The sequence below is a fragment of the Brachycentrus maculatus genome, unplaced genomic scaffold, assembly GCF_059751285.1.
Source record: "Brachycentrus maculatus isolate JH-2025_06_01 unplaced genomic scaffold, ASM5975128v1 h1tg000380l, whole genome shotgun sequence".
NCBI lineage: Eukaryota > Metazoa > Arthropoda > Insecta > Trichoptera > Brachycentridae > Brachycentrus > Brachycentrus maculatus.
Genome location: NW_028281129.1, coordinates 180,687 through 192,294, shown reverse-complemented (window position 1 = coordinate 192,294; position 11,608 = coordinate 180,687). Strand labels below are relative to the sequence as shown.

Here is an 11,608-nt window from a genome sequence, read left to right as displayed (position 1 = left end):
GGGTGAATCATTTATTTGATAAATTGAAGAAACAAGTTCACAATTTTCGAACTAAATTTTGTAATAGATAGGTATTGATGTACAACATTTTGAGTGTGTCCAAATACTTGTTCACAAAATCTGGATTATCTCCAATTACAGGAGTTATTTTCATATTATTTTTTGACATCTCATCAAAGATGAAGAAGAATATGGAATCTTTACATCTCACCAATAGATGTCTCTAGTGAAGTTCTAGAGATTCATGAACAAGGTTTCTAAATTGGTTCATATATATAAAACTTCCAAGAATTTGAGTAGCGTGGTTGTCAATAATGGGTAGAATTGGTGAATGTTACACGTGTGTAAAGTGATCACTCAAACCAGCCTATGACGGTCGTAAGCCCCGTAAATGCCCAGACTTCCATATTCTTCTTCATCTTTGATGAGATGTCAAAAAATAATATGAAAATAACTCCTGTAATTGGAGATAATCCAGATTTTGTGAACAAGTATTTGGACACACTCAAAATGTTGTAAATAAATTATCTGGTCAAATTATTAGCTTAATAATAAAAATGAAAATGGTATTTTCTGGCGTTTCTCATGTGTGTGATTATAATCCAGGTTTGGATCTCACATACTAATATAAGAGTTTCTGCTTAATAAAAAGCTTCTTTTCATCTCACCAATAGATGTCTCTAGTGAAGTTCTAGAGATTCATGAACAAGGTTTCTAAATTGGTTCATATATATAAAACTTCCAAGAATTTGAGTAGCGTGGTTGTCAATAATGGGTAGAATTGGTGAATGTTACACGTGTGTAAAGTGATCACTCAAACCAGCCTATGACGGTCGTAAGCCCCGTAAATGCCCAGACTTCCATATTCTTCTTCATCTTTGATGAGATGTCAAAAAATAATATGAAAATAACTCCTGTAATTGGAGATAATCCAGATTTTGTGAACAAGTATTTGGACACACTCAAAATGTTGTAAATAAATTATCTGGTCAAATTATTAGCTTAATAATAAAAATGAAAATGGTATTTTCTGGCGTTTCTCATGTGTGTGATTATAATCCAGGTTTGGATCTCACATACTAATATAAGAGTTTCTGCTTAATAAAAAGCTTCTTTTCATCTCACCAATAGATGTCTCTAGTGAAGTTCTAGAGATTCATGAACAAGGTTTCTAAATTGGTTCATATATATAAAACTTCCAAGAATTTGAGTAGCGTGGTTGTCAATAATGGGTAGAATTGGTGAATGTTACACGTGTGTAAAGTGATCACTCAAACCAGCCTATGACGGTCGTAAGCCCCGTAAATGCCCAGACTTCCATATTCTTCTTCATCTTTGATGAGATGTCAAAAAATAATAGGTATTGATGTAATTAATTGGTAAGCGCCATTAAGGTAGTATTTTACGAAAATGACGCTATATAAATTATTTAAATGAATTATTATCATTAATGTTACCAAAAAGTGGCTGCCGAATCAATTAATTGCAGAAAAAAAGCCGTTAGTAAAGATAATATTTTCATCAATTGATTCGGCGGTCACTTTTTGGTAAAACCTATCCATTTTTAATAAAAGTTTTACTTGGTAAATACCACTGTTTTTAAAAATCTACTTTCTAAATAAAATACGGAGTTTGAAAATGATGCGATTAAAAATAATAATAAAAAATTTAATAAATAAATAAAAATAAGGAACAGCTCCTACCCCCTCTTCAACCTTCAACGTCCCAAGGACCCAACTCTAAAATTTAGAATTAGCTTCACATAAGGTGTTTGAAAATGGTGCGGAATGCGTCAAAACACGTGTCACAGTAGATTTTAAGAAGTAGTGGTATTTACTAAGTAAAACATTAAATAAAAATGGATAGTAAATTCATGGAATAAAAATGCAATATTTAGCATTCCAATACACGTCTGATATTGCATGATATTCACTTGTGAAATCAGTGGTGCCAATAACTGAGGGTGTTAACAATATAATATAATATATATAAAACCCTTATCCGCACCCCAATGGTGCATAGGGCACTGCTTTATATAAACGCAGTGTTATCTTGATCGTTTACACATGAAGGAAAGGTGATCAGCCCCCCGCTTCAGGACCAGTCCAGGGTAGTATTGAATAAATATTACAGTGAAAAAAATCACTTATATTTATTTGACCCCCCTGGGAATCGAAACCGGGACTTCCAGAACGGTAGCCGAGCGTGCTGACCATTACACTACGGAGGCGAACACTGCGTTAACAATACCACTGTTTATTTAAAGGTGTCTCAACTTGATATAATAATAATTTGAAATATTTTATATAGCGCCATTTTCGTAATATACTACCTCAAGGGCGCCTGAAAGGTGATATAAAACACGTATGTATCGCTCTTCCTTCTTTATGACAGAAGATGGAAGTCTGAGCATCTTTAAATTGACACCTCATCCGCAGGGTGAAAAATCCAGTGTCCGATATAATAAATAATATTAATATTGGTCCGCCTCCGTAGTGTAATGGTAAGCACGCTCTGCTACCGTTTGTGTAGGTCCCGGGTTCGATTCCCAAGGAGGGTAAAATAAATTTAAGCATTTTTTTCACTGTTATATTTAAATATATTATTAGATTAAAACCAATATTTTTAGCTTTTCCACTTTATTATATATAATAATATATTAAAATGCAATTGCATCACGAAGTGTCAGTGGATAATATAAATCTATCAAAAAACTGTTATATTTATTCAATATTACCCTGGACTGGTACCTGAAGCGGAGGGCTGATCAGCTTTCCTTCATGCGTAAACGATCAAGATAACACTGCGTTTATATGACGCAGTGCCCTATGCACCATTGGGGTGCGGATAAGGGTTTTATTATTATTAATATTGTTACCCCTGTTTGACCCTACTCTGGACTGACGGTATCGGAATCGAAGGACCGATCAACTTGCCTTCATGTAATTGATAATCAAGTTAAAACTACGGACGATCGATTAAAACAGCTTTATTACGTAATTGGGTGTTTAGATTAGATAATTTAAAGCTAATCACGGCAATCAGTACACAAATTTGGTTGCGTTTTGCGTACTTCTAGCTACTATTTATTATACATGACAATTTGACATGTCACAATTTAAGCTGGAAAGAAATATAAGCCGAGAAAAAGTCAACCATCCCAATCGGGTAACAGTTACCCATTAGTCACACCTCTAGTTAAAACTGCATCGATTAAATACAGTGCTCTATGCTCCACTGAGGCTGATAAAGTAGCGAATGTTTTTGCCTAGAATTTTCACTCATGAATTACATGAAATTATAGTAACTTTAAACATAAAGAGACTTATGAAGTTGAAGCCTGAGTAGGGACATGATAAACGGTGTTGCATAAGCCGTAGCTAGATTTCAGAGTCACTTGGACGTTAGGTAATTCAAAAAAAAAAGAGGCTGATAAAGTTCAGATGGAATGTCGTATAATCTTAGTACATACATTAATGTCAGACGCCTGATGTATAAGAGCGATCACATTGCCTTCAAGCAATTTACGATGAAGAATACGTTGCATTGCTCTGATACAGTGCCCTAGGCACCATATATGCAGATAAGGGACAATTAAAAATAAATAATAGGTATCCCCTTTTCGATTACCAAATAATATTTTTTGACAGTGGTGCATCTTAGGAAACACATACTTTTTAAAAACACAGAAAAAAGCCTAAAGCCAAGTTTTTTTTTTAAAATGGGAGTTGCATTTATTAATTACCTTGCATATTATGTTCAAGGTATAGCATCATTAAGTGCATTTTTGTTTCTTCTACCTATTTTTTATTATTTTTTTTATTAAATTATTGTTACGGACGGATCGCACACCCCGTACGGCGGCCCTGAAAAAGAATTCCAGGCGCCTGGCGGCGAGCGAAACGGTCGCCCGTCGGAATGCGACCCGAAGAAGGGCCTCTATGGATTCTACCGATTTCTCATGTATTTACAGAATGTATTAGATGTAAGAAAGAATAAGACAATGTTAATATTAAATGCGCCTAGATGTTAAGTTGTATAAATAGATTACTGATAAAATAAACTTGTAAATTGTAATGTAATAACGAACTGTTGGAACGGCACCGGTACGGTATGAAAGTGTAGCCCGTCCGGTGCCCATTAGAGAGAGACAGAGATATGGCTGTCTCTCTCCCCCGGCCGCTGATTGGCTGTACTTTCCCACTGTCGGGCGGTACGCGATCACGGCCGGGTATATAGAGGGCGCATTTTGAGAGAATAAACTAGTTCTGGTGTGACTGTTGAAACCTGTGTTTCATTTCTCCGCTCCCGCTCCTTGGACGACTCGCCGCGCCGCCAGCCTGGACCGCTTCGCCTCATTATACCGATTCACGGACCAGTTTCGGAAAGCCCTTATCAGGGCTATTGAGGTTGACTTGTCGGTCCAGTGCCCGCTCTTCCGCTCATACATCCATTCACCTCCGTCCGTATCCAGCTTACTCGGTAACTCGGTACGGCGGGGCCGTCTGGAACGTCACCCCTTACAACGGTGGCATAGTTGGGAGATTCCGAAGAAGGCCAGGCGTGTACATTTTTGAGAGTCATCGCACGTAACCCACGCCGGTTACATTTTGGTCCTTCGAGCCGGATCCTTCAACGCAGTCTCCAGCTACGATGCCTGCATCCCTGAGGTCGGGACGCAACGTCGCCATGGAGCCCGAAGAGCAGCGCCGTGAGGAGGGTCGGGACTCGGTCAGTTCAGTCCGAACTGATGCGAGTAGCGACTTGCGCCGCCAGATGGCGGAGCTAGCCGCTAGCAGCGAGAGGCAGTTCCAGCAACTCCGTGAGCTCCTGTCACAGTGGACAGCAGCTAACGTAAGCTCCCCAGGGGGGGAGGTTATACCGGGTGTCGAACAATCCACCCACCTACGAACGCGGCAGGACGACGCCGCCAATCAGCCCAGAACAGGATTCAGGACATCGGCCGCAGCTCTACCGGTTCCGGTGTTGGATCCGGAACCTACGCGATTCGCTGGGGAATCGCGGGACGAACTGACCGGCCACAGAGGAGAAGCGCCCGGGGGACATGGCCCGGCGCCTACTGGCAACGCGGAGCCGAGGCGTATGGAAACCTCTGGCTTGCGTTGGCGCGCACCGGACGAACGCGATCGCTACCCGGTACGCGAATGGGTCGACAGAGCTCGACCGGACGAACGGCACCGCAGAGATGACGGAAGAGCAATCTACGCGGAGCCCTCACCCCGAGGCGGGGACTACTTTCGATGGTCGGGGCAGCCGCCGGAGTTGCCCAAGTTCAGCGGAGACCCGAGGGAATGGCGCCGCTTCAACGCGGCATATCTCCAATCTACTGAGAGATGGGGGATAGGGGACGCTGACAACATCGGAAGATTGGCGCGCGCACTGGAAGGGCGTGCGCGTCACATGGTAGCAGGCCTGCTACTGTATCCGCGCAACGTGTCGGAAATATTGCGGACGCTGGAGGACGCCTTCGGCAGCCCGACACTCATCATCGCGCAGATACTGGAAGACGCCCGGAGGATGCCGAGTCTCGCCGACCACCCCGCGGACGAAGCAGTCGTGGATTTTGCGGTTTCGATACGCAACGTCATCACCACCGTGGACGGGATGGACGCTTGCTATCTCGACAACCCGCAGCTGCTAGCGGAGATGGTTGCCAAGATGCCGACGCAACTCCGGTGGGATTGGTTCCGCGATCGCCGCCGCGAGACGAGGAGCAGTATCTACGATCTCGCCGCTTGGCTTGACGAGATCACCGCCGGCATCACGCGCCACGGAGGTCTGTTCAGAATGGTGGCGAGGAACAGAGACAAGGAGCGCGCGGGTCAGCGCGACAAGTGCGCCGAGCCCGCCCGCCGCGAGAACGCTCGACGCGTCGAGCCAAGGAGTCACGTGTTTGCGACGCGCGACACGACGAGTGACAAGGAATGCGTATTTTGTAAGGCCAGCGGGCATAACTTACGCCGATGCAAACGGTTCGAGAAGAAGACCGTGGACGACCGCTGGGAATTTGTGCGGCTGTCCAAACTGTGTTTCCAGTGTTTGGAATCAGGGCACAGGGTGCCCGAGTGTGAAGCAAGAAAGTGTGAAATCTGCCGGAGACACCACAATAGAATCCTACACTACCGCACGGATGGTGCCGCGGAAGCCGTGAAAAGTGAGGAAGTTGTGGACAATGCGCAGGTGCTGTGGACAAATGACTGTGAGGTCCCGGTCACATTCAAAGTGCTGCCGGTTACTTTGAAGGGACCGCGGGGGACCGCAAAAGTGTTCGCCTTGTTGGACGAGGCTGCGTCTGTGACCCTCCTCGAGGAGGGTGTCGCCCGCGCGATAGGTGCTACGGGGATAGCAAGGAATCTGACGATAAAAGGTGCGACTGGACAAAGCAACACACACAGGTCGCAGCGTGTAACGGTGACCTTGATAAGTGATCACAACGGGGAATTCGAGATCGGGGCGAGGACCATCAAGGACTTGGACCTTGTACACAAAAGTGGCGCGCCCGCGCGGACTGGAGCTCGCGTCATCAGACCGCAGATGCTGATCGGCCTCGATAACGCGTCTCTCATGTTCCCGATCGACACTCCAGTGCTTCGGGAGGATGGTCAGCTGACCATAGTGACCACACTGGGGCCAGTAACGTACGGGGGTACCGTACACCCCAACTTCAATCTGCCAAACAACCGGGTCGAGCAAGGGTTGGACGAGCTATTGAAGAGAAACTTCGCCGTGGAGTCATTGGGCGTCTCCACCGCCGAAAGGAATCGCGCAACCGATAAGCGCGCATTGGAACTCTTGAAGAATACTACAAGACAGCTCCCGTCAGGCCAATGGGAGACCGGGCTATTATGGGCTCGGGACGGAGACGTACTGCCGTGCAATCGCCAGGCAGCCTTGAACAGGCTTCACTCTCTAGAAAGGAAGCTAGGACGTGACGCGGCATTGGCAGCGGCTTACAAGGCCAAGATAAGTGAATATATTGGAAAAGGATATGCTGTGAAGCTCGACCCCGCAGAAGAGAATGTGCACCACCCGAGGGAGTGGTATTTACCTCACTTCGCTGTGAGTAACCCGAACAAGCCGGGTAAGATAAGAGTGGTATTTGACGCTGCCGCCCAGCACCGGGGGACGTCATTGAATGACCACTTACTGACAGGACCAGACCTCCTGTCCTCGCTGTTGGGGAACCTCCTTCGATTCAGGGAAGGGGCCGTGGCGGTAGCCGCAGACATCAAGGAGATGTTTCTGCGAATCAGGATCAATGAAGCTGACCAGCCATCGCAAAGGTTCCTGTGGCGAACGAATAGCCGGGATGAACCCGAAACGTACATGTTGACATCGATGATGTTCGGCGCGAAATGCTCGCCCAGTAGTGCCCAGTTTGTCCGCGACAAGGTCGCCCAAACGTACGCACACGAATTTCCGGCCGCCGCGGCGGCCATACAAGGACGAATGTATATGGATGACTATTTGGATGCGACCGACAGCGAAGAAGCGGCCGCATCCCTCATACATGGCCTGAGGCAGGTGCTCCTAAGGGGAGGCTTTGAGCTCACGAGGTGGGCGTCTAATAAGCCAGGAGTCCTGAAAGGCATTGCGGAAAAGGAAAAGGCGGAAAATGCCATCAGAATAGGAGAAGCAAATACAACGGAAAGAGTCCTGGGTTTAATGTGGAACCCCAGGAGCGACACGTTTCTCTTCGAATATGGGACCGAGATGGCCTCGATCCCCGAGAACCCCACCAAGCGCCAAATGCTGAGCGCGACGATGAGTATTTTTGACCCGGTCGGCTTTATTACGTGCCTCACCGTGCGGTCAAAAATTATCCTACAGGCCGTCTGGCGATCAAAGACGGGCTGGGATGAGCCGCTGTTGCCGGAGCACTCTGAGAGATGGTCAGAGTGGCGCCGGCTGATGGAGAACAACGAATGCAGAATACCAAGATGTGTGCTACAGTCTAAAGGGCGACTCGTGACGCTGCACATCTTCTGCGACGCATCTGAACAGGCTTGTTGTGCGATAGCCTACTTTGTGAACGCCGGCGACGCGGCGTTCGTGATGGCCAAATCGAAAGTGGCCCCCCTGAAGCCGCTCTCCATACCGCGCCTAGAGCTACAGGCGGCACTGATGGCGGCACGGATGGCTGCCACCATCAAAAGGGAGAGTCAGGCGAGGATAGTAAGAACGATCTACTGGACGGACTCCAGCACGGTGCTGTGTTGGATACGCAATGATCCTTTGAAATATGCAACGTTCGTGGCCAATCGATTGGGAGAGATCGATGAGTTGACCACGCGTGAAGAATGGAAATGGGTCCCCACAAAGGAAAACCCGGCGGACATTGGAACCCGCGACAAGGGGACCCCTGACCTCTCAAGAGACGGACTGTGGTTTGGGGGCCCGCGTTTCTTGAGGGAGGAAGAGACAGAATGGCCCACAGAGAAAGTTGGGCGAACGAGACCAAGCGCAGAAGCGCTCGAAGAAAAACCGGTTCGACAGTTTGTCGGACACACAAGGAACGAGGAGGCCCTCCCGCAGGTGGAGCGGTTCTCCTCCTGGACCCGGCTGGTGCGCACGACCGCCTGGGTACTACGATTCATCTCCAGATGCCGGCGGCACTCGGTCACAGGACAACCCGGAGGGGGGTTTGAGTTGCGCGCCGCGGAGATGCAGGACGCTGAAAACATGTGGATTAGGAAGTCACAAGAAAGCTCATTTCAAGACGAGCTGCAAATGCTGCGGGAGGGAAAGGGAAGCCCGCCCGGAAGCCGTCTGTACGCCGCGACGCCGTACTTGGACAGCAATGGAATAATACGAATGGGTACACGCCTTAAGGCCGCGTCCGAATTCGCGGCAGGCCTCACTGCCCCACCCGTCCTCGACGGAGCATGCCGATATGTGCGGCTATTGATTGAACATGTCCACAAGAAAGGTGGACATCCAGGAACAGAAAGAACTGTAGCAGACCTACGAACGAAGTATCATATCCTGCGGCTGAGGGACGCCGCTAAGAAAATATCACGGGAATGTCAGACATGTGAGACAGCTCGGAGCAGACCAAGGATCCCACTGATGGGACAGTTGCCCGCATCCCGGCTTGCGTACGGCGCACCGCCCTTTGCGCACTGCGGAGTAGATTTCTTCGGGCCGATAGCCGTGACTGTCGGCCGAAGACGGGAAAAACGTTATGGCGTTCTTTTTACGTGTATGGTTACACGCGCCATCCACCTAGAACTCGCGTCCTCACTGCAAGCGGACTCCACGATAATGGCAGTGAGGCGGATGATTTCCCGGAGAGGGTGCCCCATCGCCCTGTACTCCGACAACGGGACCAATTTCCACGGCGCCGACAAAGAGATGCGCGACGCCGTGACGGAACTACGGAAGGATGGAAAATTGTTGGCGGAGCTGACAATTCGGAACATAAGATGGGAATACATACCGCCATCTTCCCCACACATGGGTGGGGCATGGGAGAGGCTCGTTAGGTCGGTAAAACGAGCTCTCAAGGCGACTTTAAACGAACAGGCTCCGAAGGAGGAGACCCTGAAAACGATACTGGCCGAGGCAGAGTATTCAGTTAACAACCGTCCACTTACACAGGTGACTCTGCAGCCCGAGGAAGCTATACCCCTCACCCCGAACCACCTGCTCATCGGAACCGCTAATGCGCACCCCACGCTGGCGCATTACGACGAAGACGACGAAGGAGCCTGCCTTCGCAAACAGTGGCGGATCGCCCAGAGATCCGCGGATATGTTCTGGCGGCGCTGGCTGCGGGAATATCTCCCAACGTTGGCCCAACGGAAGAAATGGCGCGATCCCGCGCCTCCGATCCAGAAGGACGACATGGTCGTAATTGTCGACCCGAACCTGCCGAGGAACTGTTGGCCGCGGGGAATAGTGACCCGAGCCGACCAAGCAGCAGACGGCCAAGTACGAGTCGTGGAGGTAAAGACCCCTAGGGGGGTCTACACCAGGCCGGCCGCAAAGATCGCGGTAATAAGAAGAGAAGGCGCGCGACCCGTCCCCGAGAATTTAGGTGCAGACTAGCTGCACGGGGGGAGTGTTACGGACGGATCGCACACCCCGTACGGCGGCCCTGAAAAAGAATTCCAGGCGCCTGGCGGCGAGCGAAACGGTCGCCCGTCGGAATGCGACCCGAAGAAGGGCCTCTATGGATTCTACCGATTTCTCATGTATTTACAGAATGTATTAGATGTAAGAAAGAATAAGACAATGTTAATATTAAATGCGCCTAGATGTTAAGTTGTATAAATAGATTACTGATAAAATAAACTTGTAAATTGTAATGTAATAACGAACTGTTGGAACGGCACCGGTACGGTATGAAAGTGTAGCCCGTCCGGTGCCCATTAGAGAGAGACAGAGATATGGCTGTCTCTCTCCCCCGGCCGCTGATTGGCTGTACTTTCCCACTGTCGGGCGGTACGCGATCACGGCCGGGTATATAGAGGGCGCATTTTGAGAGAATAAACTAGTTCTGGTGTGACTGTTGAAACCTGTGTTTCATTTCTCCGCTCCCGCTCCTTGGACGACTCGCCGCGCCGCCAGCCTGGACCGCTTCGCCTCATTATACCGATTCACGGACCAGTTTCGGAAAGCCCTTATCAGGGCTATTGAGGTTGACTTGTCGGTCCAGTGCCCGCTCTTCCGCTCATACATCCATTCACCTCCGTCCGTATCCAGCTTACTCGGTAACTCGGTACGGCGGGGCCGTCTGGAACGTCACCCCTTACAACGGTGGCATAGTTGGGAGATTCCGAAGAAGGCCAGGCGTGTACATTTTTGAGAGTCATCGCACGTAACCCACGCCGGTTACAATTATATTTATTAATAAAAAAAAACGTGTTGGGAACAAAAATAGTGTTGGGAACGGGAAGGATAATCTAGTGTGGGCCAATCAGGAACTTCTCAGCATTTGCTTATTGCTGGGAAGAAACCAGCCTGGTAGGCAAGTGAACTGTGATAAAACAATTTAGATTTAAGTACTGATTTTGTACTGACATTTCTTGGTGGAACTGCATTTTATAGAATTGTTGTTATTTTATTCTACTTTTAAAAATTTCAGACGTTTATTCTCGAAGTGTTGGAACAACGGCTAGTTGTCAAGAGGGAAAAAATATAATGAAAGATCACTCTTACAAGGTGTATAGACTTTCTGTGGATATATCCAGTATTATTACAAATAAACCAGACATCAACATTAGGAATTAATTATAAAGTCATATTCTTACATGTGTACTAAGTTCACAACTTTCCGATGAATAATGCACGAATCGCAATACATTCATTAGCACAAGTACAAAGAATTGTGTATAATAATATATTTGCCTTTTGAACTTTACAAAATGCATTGAATACACAATCCAGTAACACAAATACCCATTTTAGTGTTCTCTCTTCCTTATTGCACGTACTTTACAGGTACACAGTACACCTTTCTAAATACACCTCGCATATTGAATTTCTAACTTGCATGTAATTGAATCCATAATTTTATGCAACTGACTCGTTGACTTTTTGTTAACTTAAATGAAATAGCTTTTTCGGTCTAGTAAATTTAATT

General features: G+C 47.5%; 1 protein-coding gene across 1 annotated transcript; it reads left to right on the top strand.

The window, feature by feature from the left end:
- The first annotated feature begins 4,653 nt into the window (after nucleotides 1–4,653).
- Nucleotides 4,654–10,071, top strand: LOC148303200 (uncharacterized). The gene is made up of 2 exons (XM_088270369.1): nucleotides 4,654–4,854; nucleotides 5,962–10,071. Exons 1-2 carry the CDS (start codon nucleotides 4,654–4,656, stop codon nucleotides 10,069–10,071), a joined length of 4,311 nt encoding a protein of 1,436 aa, XP_088126495.1.
- The last annotated feature ends 1,537 nt before the right edge of the window (nucleotides 10,072–11,608 follow it).